The 23,289-nt window shown below is 40.0% G+C and overlaps 1 protein-coding gene across 2 annotated transcripts in view; it reads left to right on the top strand.

Annotated features, from left to right (window-relative positions):
* Positions 1-6,382: 6,382 nt before the first annotated feature.
* LOC115224359 (DNA damage-regulated autophagy modulator protein 2) overlaps positions 6,383-23,289 on the top strand; it is a 40,642-nt gene continuing 23,735 nt past the window's right edge. The window contains exons 1-2 of one of the 2 annotated variants that reach the window (XM_029795235.2): positions 6,383-6,593; positions 21,613-21,740. In XM_029795235.2, coding sequence (XP_029651095.1) covers positions 21,613-21,740 — 128 coding nt within the window. In that variant the 5' untranslated portion in view covers positions 6,383-6,593. Of the gene's footprint in view, positions 6,594-7,834; positions 8,017-21,612; positions 21,741-23,289 lie in introns of those variants that run through there. The other variant, XM_036513271.1, reaches the window with a different exon arrangement.

Below are 23,289 nucleotides of genomic sequence, written 5' to 3'. Positions count from 1 at the left end.
TCGTCTGCCGTTGCATTGTGAGTTCAAATTCCGCTGAGGTCGACTTTGCCTTTCATCCTTTCGGGGTCGATAAATTAAGTACCAGTTACGCACTGGGGTCGATGTAATCGACTTAATACCTATGTCTGTCCTTGTTTGTCCCCTCTATGTTTAACCCCTTGTGGGTAATAAAGAAATAGGTACTGGCAACAGCCATGCTCAAATGGTGTTTTTTTACGTGCCACCTGCACAGGAGCCAGTCCAGCAGGACTACCTAAGTTTTAACATCATCTCTTTCAAAAATTGGGATACAATACACCAGTCCCAGCATTCCTGTCACTTTTGGAATCTGGCTTGGAAGTAGTTTTCCGTAAGCATGTCAAGGACCTTCTTCAATTCACTTTAGATTTCAACAACAGTGTTAAAATGGTGATCTTATAGGAGCAGCAGTTCCTGAAAAGACAGGTGAATAAGATCCTTGGTTGGCTACTCAACCTTGGGTTAAGAAGAATCACTTTGCCTATAATGAACATAGAATTAGCTACCTCATTCTAGCTAACATACATTCACACCTTTAGCCAGATATATGTAGAGAGACACACCTGGCACACAGCCCAGTACTCTTGGCAATTAATCCCTGTAATGACTTTATGTATAGAAACATGATTCATTGAGAACTTTAGATGGTGACTTGGTTTTAATTTGGTGAATGGCAAAGCAGCCTAACCAGATATCTATTATTCACTTTAACCAAGAAAAAAGTTAATTTTCTAAAGCGCTTTAAATTTTTGTAATGATAAATCTTAGAGCAAGTTATAAACAGTAGCTGCAACACATTGTGACGTATATTTGCCATTTAAATATGGCTAACCCCTAAGGGTGGATGCTACTGTAGTTTGTAGCCCCAGGCTCTATAGCCAGCTGGAGGAGGTGTCCTCCTGGGGCTACAAACTACAGTAGCATCCACCCTTAGGGGTTAGCCATATTTAAATGGCAAATATACGTTTAAATTTTTGATTATTTAGAAAAAAAATTAGCTTAACTGAATTAACACAACTTATTAGAAATTTTGCACACTAGGCTAAATCCTTAGTAGCATTCCCTCCATCTTTACATTCTTCATTCTAATTCCACCAAAGTCAACTTCAACCTTTCATCCCTTTGGGTTGACAAAATAACTACCAGTTGAACACTGGGGTTGATATAATCAACTAGCCCCTTCTCCAAAAAAATTTGGGGCCTTGTGCCTATAGCAGAAAGAATTAGAAATAACCCCGCAAAAAATAATAGTTGCTTGAAAGTTTTTAGGGAATTTACTAAGTTTGATTTTAATCCAATTGCAATTATTCTAAACATCATATCCATATTCTCTTTATAGTCTTTGCTGTCTTTTCTATTTTATTTAGATAATACTCTTTACTCTTTTACTTGTTTCAGTCATTTGACTGCGGCCATGCTGGAGCACCGCCTTTAATCGAGCAACTCGACCCCAGGACTTATTCTTTTGTAAGCCCAGTACTTATTCTATCGGTCTCTTTTGCCAAACCGCTAAGTAATGGGGACATAAACACACCAGCATCGGTTGTCAAGCAATGCTAGGGGAACAAATACAAACACACCACACACGCATATATATATATATACAATGGGCTTCTTTCAGTTTCCGTCTACCAAATCCACTCACAAGGCTTTGGTCGGCCCGAGGCTATAGTAGAAGACACTTGCCCAAGGTGCCACACAGTGGGACTAAACCCGGAACCATGTGGTTGGTATACAAGCTACTTACCACACAGCCACTCCTAGAGGGACTGAACCTGGAACCATGTGGTTGGTATACAAGCTACTTACCACACAGCCACTCCTAGTGGGACTGAACCTGGAACCATGTGGTTGGTAAACAAGCTACTTACCACACAGCCACTCCTAGTGGGACTGAACCTGGAACCATGTGGTTGGTATACAAGCTACTTACCACACAGCCACTCCTAGTGGACTGAACCTGGAACATGTGGTGGTATACAAGCTACTTACCACACAGCCACTCCTAGTGGGACTGAACCTGGAACCATGTGGTTGGTAAACAAGCTACTTACCACACAGCCACTCCTAGTGGGACTGAACCTGGAACCATGTGGTTGGTATACAAGCTACTTACCACACAGCCACTCCTAGTGGGACTGAACCTGGAACCATGTGGTTGGTAAACAAGCTACTTACCACACAGCCACTCCTAGTGGGACTGAACCTGGAACCATGTGGTGGTATACAAGCTACTTACCACACAGCCACTCCTAGTGGGACTGAACTGGAACCATGTGGTTGGTAACAAGCTACTTACCACACAGCCACTCCTAGTGGGACTGAACCTGGAACCATGTGGTTGGTATACAAGCTACTTACCACACAGCCACTCCTAGTGGGACTGAACCTGGAACCATGTGGTTGGTAAACAAGCTACTTACCACACAGCCATCTAGTGGGACTGAACTGGAACCATGTGGTTGGTATACAAGCTACTTACCACACAGCCACTCCTAGTGGGACTGAACCTGGAACCATGTGGTTGGTAAACAAGCTACTTACCACACAGCCACTCCTGCACCTACATTAATAATATTTATTGAAGTCATTAAAATAGGAGGGTAGCGGAGAGGAAGATAATGGATATTGGGACAATCGCAACAACAATAAGTAATTGTTTCTCTCATTAAATTACTATGATCTCATGAATAAATTATTTATAAAACACTGAATCACATGACGGTTTTTTTTGTTTTGTTTTGTTTTTTATTTTTAATAATTATATCACATTGTCAACCTATTAATATACAAAAACAGTGCTGACAACTTCAAATATCTCTCTATATATAAACGGCAGTTTGTCTGTGCGTGTTTCTGTGTGTCTGTTTGCTTGTACCCTCACCCTGACCACGGCTTTCAACCGATTCTGATGAAACTTGACACACACATAGCCCAATGTCATAATTCAAAACTAACGCAGCTAAAGTTTTGAAAAGTTCCCCCAGTTCTGAAAAAATCGATAAATTCGACATGGGGTCGAGAATCAGAAACACAAACCGCAAACTGTCTAGGGGACGCAACTCCACCTTTTTTAACTAAAAAAAAATTTACCATCATTTTTTTCCATTTTTTTGCTATTTTTTGGCTATAACTCTCTAAAAATGCTTTATAGTTATTTCCCTTACAAACCTGAGCAACGCCGGGCGATACTGCTAGTCTTTAATAGAACTAAAATGAAAGATGCCACCACCGATTCTCATCAACCAAAAGCCAATTCACAAAGCTTAGGTCAGCCCCGGGCTATAGTAGAAGATACTTGCCTGAGGTGCCATACTGAGCTTCAATCAGCTGGTGGACTTGAAGTGCCATTCAGTCTGGGAAAAGTGGGTGTAATATGCATATGCTGGATAGTTGCAACGAGGCATGGCCCAGAAATCCAATAGGTGCAGTGGCAGAGGTTAAGAGATCAAGGGTGGCGGTCCAGAGCTTAAGAGATGAAGCCAATTTATGACAAGGGTTGAGAATAGCAAAGGATTCTGCTTCTGCATTGGCAGCATTGGTGTGAGATATGGGACCCACAGGAGCTGTGAGTGTTGAAATTACCAAGAATGATGATCTCAGCAGTGAGATATTCTCAGTGCAGAAAAAGTTGGTTAAAGAGGTGGTTTGAGGAATTCAGGGAACAATAGAGGATGCAGGGGCACATGGGAGAGAGAGAAGGAGACTTTAACCCTTTAGCATCTTATAATAAATCTGCTTGTCAGTTCGTTACTTAGCCTGTCCGTAACACTTCCATGTAATTAGTTGAAGGGGGAAGGAATCGAAGGGTGGGGAGATGGTGTTGAGTGAAATGTGTAATTTTTTTTTTTTTTTTTTTTTTTATTTCTGAACCAAGTTTTTCTCCTCCGTTACCAACCACCCAGAATTAAGCAGTGACTTTAAAAGATTTGAAGAGATTAACAACTATGGTAGAAAGTTTGTTAGATAGCTAGCACAGCTGAAAAGGTGTAAATATTTAGAAAATTATAAGAACATCAAGTGTAGTAGGAGCACTCCGTCGGTTACGACGATGAGGGTCCCAGCTGATACGATCAACGGAACAGCTTGCTCGTGGAATTAACGTGCAAGTGGCTGAGCACTCCACAGACACGAGTACCCTTAACGTAGTTCTCGGGGATATTTAGCGTGACACAAAGTGTGACAAGGCTGGCCCTTTGAAATACAGGTACAACAGAAACAAGAAGAAAGAGTGAGAGAAAGTTGTGGTGAAAGAGTACAGCAGGGTTCACCACCACCCCCTGCAGGAGCCTTGTGAAGCTTTAGGTGTTTTCACTCAATAAACAGTCACAATGCCCAGTCTGGGAATCGAAACTGCGAGTCCGCTGCCCTAACCAATGGGCCATTACGCCTCCACAATAAGAACATCAAGTGTAGTAGAATGCTAAAACACCAGACTGAATCACCATCGCTATCATCATTTTAACATTTCTTTTTTTTTTTTGCCCCTGTTGACTGTAAGTCAGCCTTCTTTTACTTTTGAATAGGAATGGATTATGGAGAAAGATATTTTAATTAATTAGGGATGTCTTGGCCTAAATCAAAATTTAGATTTGAAATCTGATCAGTTATTTTTACTATTAATTATGAAACTAATATTTCCAGTAGCTTATAAACAAGGTCATTTTTTCTTTAACCCTTTCATTACCAACCCAGCTGAAACTGCCTCTGGCTCTGAGTACAAATATCTTATTTTCAGAAGTTTTGAATTTAAATCTTCCACCAAACCTTTGTCACAATTTATGTTCCTAACACTAGCTGAATGATAACTAAGTTATTTTACTAAATTCCTTAACCCTTTCATTACCAACCCGGCTGAAACCGCCTCTGGCTCTGAGTACAAATATCTTATTTTCATAAGTTTTGAATCAAAATCTTCCACTGAACCGTAGTCACAATTTTATGTTCCTAGCGCTAGCTTAATGATAACTAAGTTATTTTACTAAATTCTTTGTTATATTTAAAGTAATTGAAAGAAACACAGAGCATCTCAAAATAAATACAGTAACAAAAGGGTTTAAAAAGTAATTTAATTTTTTTATTCACATTGAAGTTTTTTTTATCTTTTGTTTATCCCTATTTACTCAACTAAGATTTCCTGAATGGCAGAAGAAAATATATTTGGTTAGCTAACTATTAGGTGAAACTGCTTATTATACAAGATAACCTAATTTAGTTGCTAAGTAAATATTACAGGACAACTTAACTTCGTACTTCTCTAATATGATTAAAGCAACACTTTAAAACAAGATTTCTTTTATCTTTTATTTACAATCTTTCAAAGATCACTAATTTGGAGAGTTGTAGGCGACTTGATTTATCGTCTAGGGTGAACATCCGACTATCTGTCCCGTTGGTACCTGTAACGGGATATAAGTTGTCGCAAATATTTGAGAACAACTTCCTTCCACTGGAAACACGAGCTCTGAAAGGAGTGGTGAAACCGGCCAATTCCCACCGTCAAAGTTGGTACAGTGGTCCCGGTGCGCGTACACGCGTACTCGCACATCCATGCTAGCTAGTCATGACTAGTCGATCCTAGAACTACTACCTAGCAAAGTAAATAAAACACAAAGTAAATAATTTTTTAAAACAAAGTAAATAAAATACAAAACCACAAAGTATGGATCGACTAGTCACGACTAGCTAGCGCGGATGCGCGAGTACGCGTGTGCGCGCACCGAGACCACTCTTCTTAAGTAATACCGACAAAGTTAGTAAAAAAAAAAATTAAAAAAGAGAGGAAAAGGAAAAAATAACAAACGAATCAACAACAAGAACTCGAATGAGAGGTAAAATTAAAGACAAAAATAAACCGACGATGTCGGGATTCGAACTCGGATCGTAGAGGACCGAACTAAATGCTTTTATAGTTCGACATTTTAGTCCGACTTCCCAGTTCTTTCATAAAGGACTTGTAAAATTTTCTCGGGAACAGTTAAGCAGAGCAGAGCATAATTAGAGGCACATGATGACACTGCTATTCAGTACAGAAACTTCGTATAGAAGGTGTATCCCGCTATCAGAGTTGAAATACTACCACTTACAATAATAATAATAATAATAATGATAATGATAATAATGATGTTTTCTTTATTAACTATAATAAGATAAAAAGTAGTAAATAGGCTGGGAACTGGCTTTTGAACAAAAGGGGAAAAGAAATGAAGACAAGTGTGTAAAATAGAAAGAGAAGTAGAGAGAAATGAGAGGAATAGAAAGAGAATTGGAGAGAAATGAGAGAAAGAGAAATAGAGAGAAATGAGAGAAAGAGAAATAGAGAGGAATAGAAAGAGAAATTAGAGGAATAGAAAGAGAAATGAGAGGAATAGAAAGAGCGAAGGGGAGAAATGAAATGAATAGCAGGATTAAAATGAGAATGTTTAGATAAACAGAAAGATAAGAGGGAGTAAGACAGAAAAATAGAGTAAGAGATAAATTGAAATAAAAGGCGAGTCAACAAATTATAACAGATTTCTCGTCGTTCGGCCGTTCATTCCGCTGTTAATATTGGTTGAATCCATTTGTGTGCCAAGGTATGATTGTCTTTTTTATTTACCATTTGTCGACGACGATTGCTGGCTCTTCTTGTTTTGGATTGTTCAGATTCATCTATGAAAAGTTTCGTAACATCTATATTTTTTTTTTTTGTTAATTACAAAGTATGAAGGAAGTAGTTTCGTTTAGCCTCAGGCTAAGCAATCGCAGTGCAGATTTACGATCGGAGGTGTTCCAGCATGACCATCCAGTATTATTATTCTTTTTTTTTTTAAGTGTAGGGGTGGGACTACAATGTGTCCTTCCCTTTTTTTAAGATTTGATATAATTTGAAAGAGATTTAGTTACTATTTCTAGCAGGTAAATATGTCTACCTATAGACTTCCTCGTCAGTTTGGAAGTAAAAGAGTTGAACCAAGATTTTATATTCAGTATTTTGTTTATGCTATCTCTTCATATACCCCAATCGCCCTTTCACACATCTGATGTCTTTTATATCAGGCTTAGCAATCATAGTGCAGATTTACGATCGGAGGTGTTCCAGCATGACCATCCAGTATTATTCTTTTTTTTTTAAGTGTAGGGTGGGACTACAGTGTGTCCTTCCCTTTTTTAAGATTTGATATAATTTGAAAGAGATTTAGTTACTATTTCTAGCAGGTAAATATGTCTACCTATAGACTTCCTCGTCAGTTTGGAAGTAAAAGAGTTGAACCAAGATTTTATATTCAGTATTTTGTTTATGCTATCTCTTCATATACCCCAATCGCCCTTTCGCACATCTGATGTCTTTTATATCTCCACTAAATTTTCTTTATTCATTTAATTCAATCTTTATTTTTCCCTTCAAAGTCCCGCAGTCGATCCACCTGCTAGAAGTAGCAGTCAAATTTCCTTCAATACAGCACCCTACTTGACACAGCAGCCCAAAATATTCCATGTCTGAAAACAATGAAACAGACACGATGGTCGTGGCTGGATCTTGATCATTCGACCGTGGTTAAACAATAACAAATATTGAATGGCTACGAAAGAATTTTATTTAGATTGTACTGCCGCTAGTTTGTTTTGCTGAGAAGATTTGGTGGGGTGCAATCGACTTTTTGTGGGTAGAGACGTAATCCCAACTCGATGAACTTCTTAACAACAAGAATATGTTAATATTTTTTTTATTCTTTGGTTAAAAAATAGAAAGACGACAGGAAGTATATCTACCAGTCTTCAAAAATAGTAGGAATATATTAGATAATGTATTATTTGAGACATCATGTCTGAGAAATATACAACTCAGGTGTTTGGTTTTTGTTTAGCCAAGAATGATTTTTCTTTGAAAGATCTTGCGATCAAGAAACAAGTGTCCGTATATATTTCTGCAATGGAACTAAATCGATGGGACCTACTACTACAGTATTTGATTATGCAATGTCTTTCAACAGAGAGAACAGAAAACGAGTTTTCTCAGTTCAATCTCGACAGCAATTTACTTTTTTGGCACCCACCAGAGATTTTTATTTTTTGTTTCTGTTTTCGTTAAAAACGAATTACGTTTATTTCTATTATTAACTGTCAAACAGTGAAATGAATAAATTGTTTTTTTTATTTTTGTCTAAATTAACCTTGTATCCAAGGAAGTTAAATAATAATTCCTTTTAAAGTAAGAGAAATTATTCCGTATTTTCTAACCGATGAAGGTTAGATTAGATTAAATATGGTAAAATACGAGAAATTATTCCATTTCCTTCAACGGTCGAAAAGGTTTTGCATTACTAAAACTTCTACCAAGTCACTGGTTTAGACTTATCAAGGTGATTATTCGTTTTACAACCGTAAACACCAAGGAAATGCTAACTAGAATTACAACTCTATAACAAATTCAAATGTAAATAAATTTCTCCAACGAAACAAACAATAATGGCTCAAATGTATATGCTTGATTATGCTATTTGAAAATAAGATATGTAATTGTATAAAATATATATTTGACTCCCTTATTTCCCCGAACATGCACAGCCCACATGCAGCTTAGCCACCTCACACCAACTATACATTGATTCTATAAACAAAGACCTTTAGGATCATTCAATGGAACCATGCCAACCTACTTTTACCGGCAAAAAAAAAAAAAAAACTCAGACACTATCACCACACTGCATCTCTGCTAAACATGTGTTGCACTCAGCTAAGACCCTCACTGAAGCTCCAAGTTCAAGGCCTCACTAGCACTTAAGGACCTCTCTGAGTAGAAACACATCCTTAGCTCAACTAGAACTACATCCCCAAAGACTTGTCCTTCAGATCCAGAACATTTCAGACTCCCAACAGCTGTTGACACTCTTCTGTCCCACATCTGGGACAATGCTGCTAGTAAACACATCTTGGATTCAATCCAGAGAAGGGCCACTCAGCTAATTGTAATTCAGTCACTAACAGATATGCTCTAGTTTGTAACCCAAGCACATGCTGTCTTCTCTCTCTGCTATTATACTTATAACTATTGCTACTATAATCTCAGAGCTGGCTAGTCTTATACCTCCATCACTCAGGCACCTCTAGCCCACTCAGCTTTCCACCTTTTGTTACCCTTGGTGCACTCATCCCCTCACTGATCACTATGCTTAATCCCTTCTCCCCCCAAAACATTGGCCCTTTGGAATCTTCTTGCTGGTGTTTTTCTTGCTGCAGGTGTTAACCTGAAAAAGTTTAAACAGAACCATGACACCCTCAAGATAGCTGATCTCAAGAAGACCTTGTGAAGGTCATGGGGGAAAAAAAACCCCAAAAAATTGGCACTACTTAAATGCAGAGGTCCCAATGCATCTATGCAAACAATGTTTCTACAGTGCTCACTCGTTAGGGTAGGGTTGGTTTTAGGGTTAGGATTACATAGATGCATCGGGACCTCTGTATTTAAGTTGTACCAAAAAATTAACTGATAGTAATATTATCAGATTCTTTCTGAATGTTATGTCTATGATATGATTATTGTGTTGCATCACCTCATCACCTATGCAATATGTATGCATGTGTGTATATATATGAGACAGATGAGTGACAACCTGGCCACTGGTGGTGGTGTAACACACCATACTAATCATATCTGTCGGGCAAGTGGAAGAGAGTGTAATTCGGCAGGAGGACTTAAACGACATGCAAAGGTACATGAAGCCCAGTTACAACTACAGCCGACTATTACCAGTAAAGGTTTTAGTTGCCAATTTTGTACAAGACATTGTAGATCTTTAGCTGGGCTAAAAAGTCACATTTGATCACAGCACCAGTAACAGTTAAGCTTCGTGCAATGGCCATACTCGATAACGAGGGGGCAGCCATAATATATATATATATTTAGAAGGTTGTTTGTTATGGCTGGTCAGAGAGTGACCACTACTTTCACACCTGTAGAATACTCAGCTGTATAGGTGACTTATCAGACTCAAATAGGCAGAGACACGTAACCTCTCTACAACTGGAGGGAGGAAAACATCATGTCAGTTTTGTAAATCAAAAATATCTGGAATGACCCCTACCAGTAAGCTTTCAGGTGGGGTGGGGTTATCCCCCTTACATCAATTCCAGTTATGTCCATAATGCGTTTCGAAGCTGGTGGCATGTTCCTATTCTGCAAATGAGAATTCCAAGCTTGCAACAGGAAATGCCTTTGATGGAGGCATTGACTTAATGTTTCTTTTCTGGAAATTAAAAAAGTCCCTGGTTCAAGTGAGTTTTTCAGGATTCTTGCTCTCTTAACCAAGCAATGCTTACATCATATACTCCTTGTTTCTTTATTGCCCACAAGGGGCTAAACATAGAGGGGACAAACAAGGGCAGACAAAGTGATTAAGTCGATTACACCGACCCCAGTGCGTAACTGGTACTTAAGTTATCAACCCTGAAAGGATGAAAGGCAAAGTCAACCTCGGCGGAATTTGAACTCAGAACATAACGGCAGACAAAATACCTATTTCTTTATTACCCACAAGGGGCTAAACACAGAGGGGACAAACAAGGACAGACATAGATATTAAGTCGATTACATCGACTCCAGTGCGTAACTGGTACTTAATTTATCAACCCTGAAAGGATGAAAGGCAAAGTCGACCTCGGCGGAATTTGAACTCAGAACATAACGGCAGACAAAATACCTATTTCTTTATTACCCACAAGGGGCTAAACACAGAGGGGACAAACAAGGACTGACAAAGTGATTAAGTCGATTACACCGACCCCAGTGCATAACTGGTACTTAACTTATCAACCCTGAAAGGATGAAAGGCAAAGTCGACCTCGGCGGAATTTGAACTCAGAACGTAACGGCAGATGAAATACTGCCAAGCATTTCGCCCGGCATGCTAACGTTTCTGCCAGCTCACCACATTTACATCATATACTCCTGTTGAGGTATGGCCCCAGTTGTTCTAGGAGCCTCCGTTTAGTTATGTATGGCATGCCTTATTCTTTTAGATACTATATTTAGTTGGCCAGGGACATGATGTTGCACTTCTCAGGTATTCTGATGGAGGACTTGTGGTTCCTCAGACATTGCTGAAAGGGGTCATCTGTGGAAGGGACATATTTCTATGTCTGTGCTCATGTGCTGGTAGTGTTACAGTTGCTATTGTTAACTCTGCTGCTGCTACTGCCACAGGTACTGTTGCTGATGTTGCTGCTATTTCTGGATGCAATCCTGGTGTAGCCACTACTGCCAGCTGCTTTGTTGCTGCTGGTATAGGCGGCGAGCTGGCAGAAACGTTAGCACGCAGGGCAAAAATGCCTTGCGGTATTTCGTCTGTGTTACGTCCTGAGTTCAAATTCCGCCGAGGTCGACTTTGCCTTTCATCCTTTCGGGGTCGATAAATTAAGTACCAGTTACGCACTGGGGTCGATGTAATCGACTTAATACCTATGTCTGTCCTTGTTTGTCCCCTCTGTGTTTGGCCCCTTGTGGGTAATAAAGAAACAGGTATAGCTGTTGGTATTGCTGCCTCTGCCGCTTGACATGTTGCTGGTGTACCTACCACTGCTATTTTCTGTTGCTGTTGTGATTGTTATTGGCAAGCTGTTGCTAACTCTGCCACTTCTGATCACCACTTCAGCCTCATACACTACTCCCTCAGCACTGCATTGACCTACTGGGCATTCATTGTATACTCTACATGAGCACCTTACTTCTGCCTGTGACTTAGGTGTGCTCGCTAATATTTTCTTAATGCTGGATGCACAAGTAAAAGAGGTGCTTACATTGTGTCTGTAAAACAAACTTCCGTATCTGTGTGACTGTGAAGTGTTTGCCCACTAATCTATAGAATATCCTTCCCACATAAAAATCTTGACATTGAGTGAGAAAGGTGGAGCAAACCAAATGACTTTACATTGGCACTTCTTTTGCTGGTGCTAGGGTCTGATATATAGGAGATGGATGTCTTCCTTAAACCCACTGAACACTAAAGCCTTATTGTTATAGGGGGCTGCGGTGTCAAAAATCTCTTGCCTGGAGGACAAGTTCAAAATCCTGTTGCTGGCACCCTTCACTAGGTTCTTGAACACAATAGATGTGTGGCCGGAGACTATTTTGATGTACGACAACCTCTCATTTAGTTTGTAGTAGGGTCTGTAAGAACAGGTACCCAGATTACCCAGATCCAACATAACATTTAAAAAGTTGACAGTGGTAAGATTGGTCTAAATCAGGGCTGGCCAACCCGAGGCATGTGGGTCGCATGCGGCCCGCAGACTTTTATCTTGCGATCTGCTTGATACTTTCTTGAAATGGGTTTATTTAAACAAACATTTTTTAAAATTTTATCAAAAATTAAAGATTGCAGTGGGAAGTAAAAAAGAACGATACTACTGCTTTTGCAATGATAATATTTCATGTTGAATCATTGATCTTTCATTCATTATTGTAATAATAGCATAGGGAAGCAAAATGTTTTCAATTCTGTCAGTGTACAAGCAACCTTCAAGAAACTTTCTATGATTAAAGTGGCCTGCAATGTAATTCAAGTTGGCCAGGCCTGCTCTAAATTGTAATGTTGCATTCAGTGGAACCAAGGATGTAAATTAGATCTTTTTGAAGGCTATCTAGGGTATATCCATTAGCTCTTCTAGAGATGGCTATGGTTAAAGCATCATTTCTGTATGGACTAAGGAAGACTGACAGGAACCTCGTCATTAAAGTGTGCAGTATATACAATCCTATAAGGTTGCAGATGTCAGCACTATTGTAGTCCCCCCATCACTACATTGAAGGTGTGTGTGTGTGTGTGTGTGTGGTAATGAGTAAAAATAAGAAAAAGACAAAATGAGTGGGACAAGTTATAATGAAGGTGTTATCAGTATAATGCTTAAAACAAATGATTTAGTGACCAGGTGGGGATGTGCTTGTATGGGAAGAGAAGGTAGAGCGACGTGTGCATATATAGGAGAGTATCTGCTGTGTGAATGTAATGAAGGTGGGAGGAAGGTGCAAGGGAGAGTAGGAAAACCACTGAAGAAAATGGGTTAGTTGGTGAGAAAAAAGAGAAAAAAATACAAGAGGTACAAAGTCAGAAGAAAAAGTGTAAATAGTGAGAAAAAAAAAATATATATATATTGTTTGCGAGTGGCTGTGTGGTAAGTAGCTTGCTTCCCAACCACATAGTTCCGGGTTCAGTCCCACTACGTGGCACCTTGGGCAAGTGTCTTCTACTATAGCCTCGGGCCAACCAAAGCCTTGTGAGTGGACTTGGGAGACGGAAACTGAAAGAAACCAGTTGTATGTATGTGTATATATATGCATGTGTGTGTGTGTGTTTGTCTGTGTTTGTTCCCCCAACATCGCTTGACAACCGATGCTGGTGTATTTACCTCCCCCGTAACTTAGCAGTTCGGCAAAAGAAACTAATAGAATAAGTACTAGGCTTACAAAGAATAAGTCCTGGGGTCAATTTGCTCGACTAAAATTGGTGCTCCAGCATGGCTGCTGTCAAATGACTGAAACAAGTAAAAGAGTATAGCAGAAATATAACCAAATTATTGCACATTATTTTTAACCACAAAATCTTCTATGGATCCCCAAGGGTCATGTGGATCCTGGATGAGATCCACTGCTTTATACCTAAAAGCCCTTCAAATTCTGTTTACCTATTTTAAAAGCATTGTTCTGACCAGTGTGAAGGTGTGTGGTTTAGTGGTTAGGGTTTTTGGCTCTTGATCAGAAGGTTTGGAATTTGATTCCTGGCAGTGCACTGTGTCTTTGAGCAAGGTACTTTGTTTCACGTTGCTCCAGTCTGCTCAGCTTGCAAAAATGAATAGCACCTGTATTTCAAAGCATCAGCCTTGTCACATTCTGTGTCGCACTGAATCTCCTTGAAAACTACATTAAGAGTACATGTCTATGTGGTGGAGTGCTCAACCACTTGCATGTTAATTTCATGAGCAGGCTGTCCCATTGATCATATCAACTGGAACATTCGTTGTCATAACTGATGGAGTGCCAGTCATTAGCAGTGAGAACTGTATGTTTGTCTACATTATTAGAATTTTATTCTTTTAGGCACAGGTGTGGCTGTGTGGTAAATAACTTGCTTACAAATCACATGGTTATATATGGACCATGGAAGGGACAAAACATTTGCACAAGAGCCAGAATCATTATCACCATCATCATCACCATTATCATCATCATTTAAGATTCGTTTTTCCATGCCGGCATGAGCTGTATGGTTTGACAGGAATTGGCAAATGAAAAGACAGCACCAATCTCAGCTGTCTGCTTTGGCATGGTCCCCACAACAGGATGCCCTTATTATTATTATTATTATTGCCAACCACTTTACAGAGTGTACTGAATGCTATCTATGTGATGCCACCAGCATTGAGTTCACCAAGTAACTTGCAAGATAAGAGTCCTCAACTGAGGTTGGGGGTGAAAGTATTGAGGGACAGAAAAAAGGTGTCTTGCAGTAGACAAGAAACAGGGCCACCACAGGTTGAGAGTGAGTGGAAGGAGGGAGGGAGGGAGGAGAAAGAGAAGATAGTGAAGATGTGAGAGGGAGCAGAGGGGTGGATGATTTGACAGGATCTGATGGGTCCAAGGACTGTATTGTGCTCCAGTGTCTGCTTTGATATAGTTTCTGTGACTGGATAACCTTCCTAAAATCAACTGCCTAATTGTTTGTACTGGATGCTTTTTCTGTGCCACCTCCCTAGTCTAATTCAACTGACATGAATTTTATTTGGAGGGAATGTTGAGCTGATATTTTTAGAATATTCATTGGTCATAGTGATACGATAAATTGTTTATAAGGGTTCGGTTGGTTAGAAATGCTTATCTTTAAACCATTTTGACATAAAGAGATGATAAATTGTTTTTCTTCCTTACACACGTGTAAGATATGAGAATAGTTAAAATACCTTTGGTTGCTAAGAAATATAATAATTCAGTTTAGTTTGTTCATGTGATCATTATTCAGCAAACCATTTTATGAAATTCACTTAAGTGTGTTATACAGAGAAAATGTTAATGGTTTCAAAACAATTATTAATACATAGGCATAAGAGTGGCTGTGTGGTAAGTAGCTTGCTTACCAACCACATGGTTCCGGGTTCAGTCCCACTGCGTGGCGCCTTGGGCAACTGTCTTCTACTATAGCCTCGGGCCGACCAAAGCCTTGTGAGTGGATTTGGTAGATGGAAACTGAAAGAAGTCTGTCGTATATATGTATTTTTTTTCTCTAGTTTCAGCTCAGAGCTGTGGCCATGCTGATACACCATATATGTGTGTCTGTGTGTGTGTGTCTATGTTTTTGTGTCTGTGTTTGTCCCCCACCAACATCGCTTGACAACCAATGCTGGTGTGTTTACATCCCTGTAACCTAGCAGTTCGGCAAAAGAGACTGATAGAATAAGTACTACACTTACAAAGAATAAGTCGTGGGGTCGATTTGCTCGACTAAAGGCGGTGCTCCAGCATGGCTCCACTCAAATGACTGAAACAAGTAAAAGAGTAAAAGACATGTCTTTTCAAATTTGTGCTTCCATATTTTTATATGCTTATATTTCAAAATGTTATATTTTAATTTAAAATTCCTAAGCTATGTAAACATCCTAAAATTATAGTGATGTCTGAAAAGAAGCATTTGGTGATGCGAATTCTTCAAATTATTACAAGTCTTTCACATCATTGACTTCCCACCCATTCTCTCTCTTTTACCCTTCCCCCCTTTCTCACTCCCCTCAGTCTCCCCCCTGCTCTCTATCTCACATGCACATACACTACTTGAGAAAATGGAGGGCTAGTTCCTGTTCCTCATCTATGTCAAAGTCCTAAAATTTGAGATTTATCAGATAAAGCACGAGAGTGTTAACCCACTACAGTTTGTGAAACATATTCATGGGAATAGTTTATGACTAACTGAATGATACTAGTATTAAATTACAGTAGCCAATAAGTCTAAGTATTTAGTTTTTTGTTATGCTGTGTACGTGTGTTTATGTGAGTTTGTGATGCATGCCATGAACAACTTGGTAGAAATGTGGAGGGAATTATTTTGTCTAGTTCTTTGTCAGTAAGATTTTTTAATAAAGAAATTGAGGCTTTAAATTGCAGTAATATCTTTATATATAAAAGTGAAGTTGTGTGTCTGTCTCCTACGATTTAGATTCCTAACTACTCCCACATTTTGCGGTGCAGTTTAACCAAAAGCGGGTATCTTATAATCGTGATTCATATCGAGCCCTTCTGGGTATTAGCGCGCGTCTACGATGAGTCTACGATTTAAAAAAAATTTACCATCATTTTTTCCCATTTTTAATGCATTTTTTGCTATTATATAAGAGAAGTAACTCTTTAAAAATGCTTATATAGTTATTTCCCTTACAAACCCGAGCAACACCGGGCGATACTGCTAGTAATAATTGAAGTAATTGTGTTTTATCTTTCACTTATTTCAGTCATTTCAGCGCGGCCATGCTGGGGCACTACTTTGAAGGGTTTTAGTTGAAACAAATCAACCCCAATACTTTTTTTTTTAAAGCTTAGTCTCTTTAGCCAAGCCGCTAAGTTACAGGGATCTAACCACACTAACACCAGTTGTTCAATAGTGGTGGGGGACAGTCAAAGACACAAATACACCCACTCACACACCACACACACACACACACACACACATGTATGTATGTATACAAGGTGCAGTGAATAAATTCGTCTAAATTACGCAAAAATGAAAATAATACTGACATCTCATTTCAACAGATATATTTCATAAAAATTCAACAGATATATTTCAAAATTTCATAAAAATATCTTGAAATACTAAAGTGTAAATTCATTCAATAAAATTGCCATTGTCTTCAACCATGTCCTCCAGACAACTTCGGAATCTCCTGCAACTCTTCTGGACAGCCTTAAGTTGGTGAATCCTTGTCTCCTTGTTCATCTTTGGTGTTACAAGGAGTTTTGTTGCTCTCTTGTTCAACTGTGCCCCACACATAATAACTAAGGGGGTTGCTGTATGGGGAGTTAGGTGGCTAGATGTTAACGAAAATATAAAAGCAAAATAAAAATAACCACTGAAATGCAGAAAGCTTTTGTCAAAATTCTGCAAAGATTAGGCCGATGCCAGTGCCACCTCGACTGGCCGATGCCAGTGCTGCCTCGACTGGCTTCCATGCCGGTAGCACGTAAAATTCACCAATCCGATCGTGGCCGTTGCCAGCCTCGCCTGGCACCTGTGCAGGTGGCACGTAAAAAGCACCCACTACACTCATGGAGTGGTTGGCGTTAGTAAAGGCATCCAGCTGTAGAAACACTGCCAGATCAGACTGGAGCTTGGTGCAGCCTTCTGGCTTCCCAGATCCCCGGCCGAACCGTCCAACCCATGCTAGAATGGAGAACGGACGTTAAACGATGATGATGATGATGAATATATCTAAAACTAGTATATTAACCCTTTAGCATTCAAATTATTCTGTCAAATATGAAGCTTGTGTATTCACACCATGTAAAATTAATCTTGCATCATTTCATGGCTTTGAGATTTCAATGATGTGATTGTTTATTTTTAAAAATGACACAATTAGGTAGCTATGAATGACCATATCTGACTAGTTTGAACATAAAACAGGTAGAATATTTTGGCCGGATAGGGCCGGTTTAACCCTTTAGTGTTTAAACCGGCCATATCTGGCCCAGATATTCTACTTGTTTTATATTCAAACTGGCCAGATCCAGCCTCTCACACCAAACCTACATTGACATTCTGAAAATAAGCAATCACATCATTGAAACCTCAAAGCTATGAGATAATGCATGATTAATTCAAAACAATTTGAGTGAAAAAGTATTACATTTAACAGAGTAATCTGAACACTAAAGGGTTAAGCCACTGGCATGGCTGTGGGGTAAGAATCTTGCTTCCCAACCACATTGTTCTGGGTTCAGAAGTGGGACACTTCTGTGTTTCAGTGGTTATTTTTATTTTGCTTTTATATTTTCGTTCATTTATGTGATTGATAGTTGAGTATTGTCTAGCTTGAAATGTAGTTCTTTGTGAGTGCAGAATGGTACATTGTTGGAGAGGAAATATGGAATGAGATGCTGACTCTAGAGTACTTTGGCAGTAACAAAGCAATGGAGTTATTTGGGATCATTCTTATGTACATGGGGGGTGTTGCAAAGTTTTATCTTTTAATAAAAATTTTTAGAATAGTTGTAATGTTTTCTCTTTATGTGTCCGTTAAGAGTTTATGCAAACAGAGAGGGTAACCCTGCAGAGTTTTATCTCTTTCTTTCTCTTTCTTTTTTACTTGTTTCAGTCATTTGACTGCGGCCATGCTGGAGCACCGCCTTTAGTCGAGCAAATCGACCCCAGGACTTATTCTTTGTAAGCCCAGTACTTATTCTATTGGTCTCTTTTTGCCGAACCGCTAAGTGACGGGGACGTAAACACACCAGCATCGGTTGTCAAGCAATGCTAGGGGAACAAACACAGACACACAAACACACACACATACATATATATATATATATATATATATACATATATACGACAGGCTCCTTTCAGTTTCCGTCTACCAAATCCACTCACAAGGCATTTGTCGGCCTGGGGCTATAGCAGAAGACATTTGCCCAAGATGCCACGCAGTGGGATTGGACCCGGAACCATGTGGCTGGTTAGCAAGCTACTTATATAAACTTTTACTATATAAAGTTAAGTTAAGTTAATTTTTTGGCTCAAAAAGCCAAAAGCAAGGCCATGTAGGGGGACATGGAGTTATGTACACGGAGGATGTTCATGCAAAGAGTTTGGGCCATTTCTGGTCAAGAGAGACTTTGAACCAAGTGGTCATCGGCATCTTCACTATCTCATCCAGCAGCTTATTCCAAGGATCTGCAACCCGGACGGAGAAAGCCCCTCTCCTTCAATTGAGATGAAATCGTCGCAGATGGAGCTTTCGGAGTGACCCTGCACCCGGCGCTCTGGAGCAGGAGTGAAGAACAGCTCTTTCGAGAGGTTACACTTTCCGCTTATGATGTTGTGAGCAAGAATGAGATCACCACGGCGTCGTCATTTTTCTAGATAATAAAGGTTGAGCGTCTTCAGAGAGAAAGCCCCTCTCCTTCGATTCAGATGAAATCGTCGCAGATAGAGCTTTACGGAGTGACTCCGCAGCCAGCAAGGTGGCTAAAACGTTAGCTTGCTGGAGAAAATGCTTGGTGGCAATTCGTCTGTCTTTACTTTCTGAGTTCAAATTCTGCCAAGATTGACTTCGCCTTTCATCCTTTTGAGGTTGATAAAATAAGTAATAGTTGAACACTGGGGTGGATGTAATTGATTTACCACTTCCTTTGAAATTGCTGGCCTTGTGCCAAAATTTTAAACCAATATTAAGTAGTATCCATCATAAAAACTCAGCAGCTATATTGTCTGCTAGCTGGTACACACATATAATATACATATAATATGTAGGTGTAGGAGTGGTTGTGTGGTAAGTAGCTTGCTTACCAACCACATGGTTCCAGGTTCAGTCCCACTGTGTGACGCCTTGAGTAAGTGTCTTCTACTATAGTCTTGGGCTGACTAAAGCTTTGTGAGTGGATTTGGTAGACCGAAACTGAAAGAAGCCCATCGTATATATGTTTGTGTGTGTGTGTGTGTATATATGTATGTATGTATGTTTGTGTGTCTGTGTTTGTCCCCCCAACATCACTTGACAACTGATGCTGGTGTGTTTACATCCCCATAACTTGTTTTAGTCATTTGACTGCAGCCATGCTGGAGCACCACCTTTAGTCAAGCAAATTGACCCCAGGACTTATTCTTTGTAAGCCTAGTACTTATTCTATCAGTCTGTTTTGCCGAACCGCTAAGTTACAGGGGCATAAACACACCAGCATTGGTTGTCAAGCGATGTTGGTAGGACAAACATATACACACACACACATACATATATATATATAGATATACATATATACGATGGGCTTCTTTCAGTTTCCGTCTACCAAATCCACTCACAGGGCTTTGGTCGGCCCGAAGCTATTGTAGAAGACACCAGCCCAAGGTGCCACGCAGTTGGACTGAACCAGGAAATATGTGGTTGGTAAGCAAGCTACTTACCACACAGCCACTCCTGTGCCTGTTAATGTATTATTAAAAAGAAAGAATATTTTTTAAGAATTTTGTAAATGGAAGAGGGATGATTGTACTAGATCTAGAGAGAATTAAGAGAAAGATTTCTTATGGCTGTTGAGTTCTCGAAAGAGTCCAGAAGCTGGCTACCCGCATGGTTCATGGTCTCAAAAATTTGTCCTATGAAGAAAGGCTGAGGACGCTCAACCTTTATTCTCTTGAAAAACGCCTCCGCCGTGGTGATCTCATTCTCGCCCACAACATCATAAGCAGAAAGTGTAACCTCTCGAAAGAGCTGTTCTTCACTCCTGCTCCAGAGCGTCGGCTGCGGGGTCATTCCGAAAAGCTCTACCTGCGACGATTTCATCTCAATCGAAGGAGAGGAGCTTTCTCCATCCGGGTTGCGGATCCGTGGAACAAGCTGCCAGACGAGATAGTGAAGATGCCGACGACCGCTTTGTTCAAAGCCTCCCTTGACCTCAAGTGGCCTGAACTCTTTACATGAACACCACCCTGTACTTAACTCCATGTCCCCCTACATGGCCTTGCTATTTGCTTTTGAGCCAAATTAACTAACTAACTAACTAACTAACAGGTAAGCTTTGCTAAAGCTTTAGGCTCTAGTGTTTGGGCCATTACCAGTGCTCCTCAGCTTCAGTGCAAAGCAGTTTAATTTCAATATTAGGTGCCAGACGGGGCTAGCAAACCGATCGTGGCCGTTTGCCAGCCTAGTCTGGCACCTGTGCCGGTGGCATGTAAAAAGCACCCACTACACTCACGGAGTGGTTGGCATTAGGAAGGGCATCCAGCTGTAGAAACACTGCCAGATCAGACTGGGCCTGGTGCAGCCTTCCAGCTTCCCAGACCCCAGTTGAACCGTCCAACCCATGCTAGCATGGAAAGCGGACGTTAAACAATGATGATGATGATGATTACAAAAATATATTTGAGTGTGCAGCGTGGAAGGTGTTTATAAGCCATTTAAGAAACACACAAAATCCATTAGATTCACTTCAACATTTAAATTTAATTTGTCAAAATATCTTCGTAGCCTTGACACCGTGACCTGTTCACTGACAAAATTCCATGCTGTATCTCAGTGAACAGCAAAGTTGACCTCGGTGAACAGGTCACAGCCTCAAAGCAACGAAAATATTTTGACAAATTAAACTTAAATGTTGAAGTGAATCTAACGGATTTTGTGTGTTTCTTAAATGGCTTATAAACACCTTCCACGCTGCAATTGTTTCCGTTCCAGTTCCAGCACACGATCTCAGATCAGGTCACTTGCTATGCAAGTACATCTCCGTGATATTTGAGTCAGTTTTACACATTATGACTAAAGCTATATATAAGATATGAAATGAACAAAAGCATTTGAAATTTATTTTCTTTAATTTGATTTCAACTTTTGTTTAACTGTTTTTTTGTTTTCTTATTCTTCCAGATGTGCTTTCTCTTAGGTTTGGAAATGTTACCAATTTCTTTGGTTGTAGTAACCTTCCTGACATTTATTACTACCTATGTAATTTCTGTTTCAAATGGCCATGTAACACCATATTTACCATACATCAGGTAAATTGTTATTATTATTACTACTACTAATACTACTACTACTACTACTACTACTACTACTACTACTACTACTACTACCATTGTTGAGTGAGAGGGAGCAGTGCATGCCATCAAAGTGACACTGGAGTACAAATATATGAAGCCCAATATACCTATCATGACTGCCCATCTGATAAGGGTACACCAGGCACATTGCATCACAACCATATGTGCGTGACATGATGATCTCATATCAAGATAAACAGCACATGACCTTGCAGGTTGGGTGGGCCCTGTTAGAGTTTTCTTAGGCTGAGTAGTCCATCCTGATCAAAAGGTCCCTGAATAAGGGTTGTTTAAGGATGACCTTGCAAGTGGGGCCCAGTTAGAATTTTCTTCAAGTTGAGTAGCCTGTCCCACTCAAAATGTCTTTGAATGAAACACCCATGTTTCCAGAGGTGAATTGTTCAAACCCCAAAGAATTCCTCTCAGCACATGGTTATGATGCTCCCCCACTACTCCTGCTCGAAATCTAGTGCTATTAACCAGGGTGTGGTAACGCTGCTGAGAAAGGATGCCAACAATAGGGACGGAATAGGGAATTTTCAGCCCATAACCATGCTAGACACAGAGTTTAAAATTTTGGCCAAGGTTGGTGCTTGTCATCAGTAGTCTGGTTGGGGAGGCACAAACATGCGCAATCCTGAGCTGGTCTATCCACGGCAACCTCCACCTTATGCAATACATCATAGAGAGGGCTGAGACTAAAGCTGGCTTCAGTGGGGCCCTGATCAATTTAGATCAGTTGAAAACTTTTGATAGAGTTGACCATTGCTACTTGGAAGCCATCCTTAAAGCAGCCAGTTTCGGACCCAATTTCAGAGGCTGGATTGCTGCAATGCACAGCAGCACCTGCTCAGTGTAGACATGTGAGTCGGAGGAAAGAAGTTAGAGAGGGCACTCATCCTTTGTATTCAGGGTGATCTTGGACGGTGGGGTTCCTTGAGTATCTCTCGAGGTCTTTCTGTATCAGGACCCTGTCACTATCACCTTTTCTTTCTTTTCTTCTTTTAGTGCCATATATCATGCATATTTCCCTTCTTCTTATGTATACTGTGTATACTCTTATTTTTTTTTTATTCTTTTTTACTTGTTTCAGTCATTTGACTGCGGCCATGCTGGAGCACCATCTTTAGTCGAGCAAATCGACCCCAGGACTTATTCTTTGTAAGCCTAGTACTTATTCTATCGGTCTCTTTTGCCGAACCACTAAGTTACGGGGACGTAAATACACCACCATCAGTTGTCAAACGATGTTGGAGGGACAAACACAGACACGCAAACTCACAAACACACATATATATATATATACATATATACGATGGGCTTCTTTCAGTTTCCGCCTACCAAATCCACTCACAAGGCTTTGGTCGGCCCGAGGCTATAGTAGAAGACACTTGCCCAAGGTGCCACGCAGTGGGACTGAACCCGGAACCATGTGGTTGGTTAGCAAGCTACTTACTACACAGCCACTCCTGCGCCTATGCGCCACTCTTCATTTTCTTTTTCT

The sequence above is a fragment of the Octopus sinensis genome, linkage group LG25, assembly GCF_006345805.1.
Source record: "Octopus sinensis linkage group LG25, ASM634580v1, whole genome shotgun sequence".
Classification (NCBI taxonomy): Eukaryota; Metazoa; Mollusca; class Cephalopoda; order Octopoda; family Octopodidae; genus Octopus; species Octopus sinensis.
This window is presented reverse-complemented; position numbering and strand designations above follow the sequence as displayed.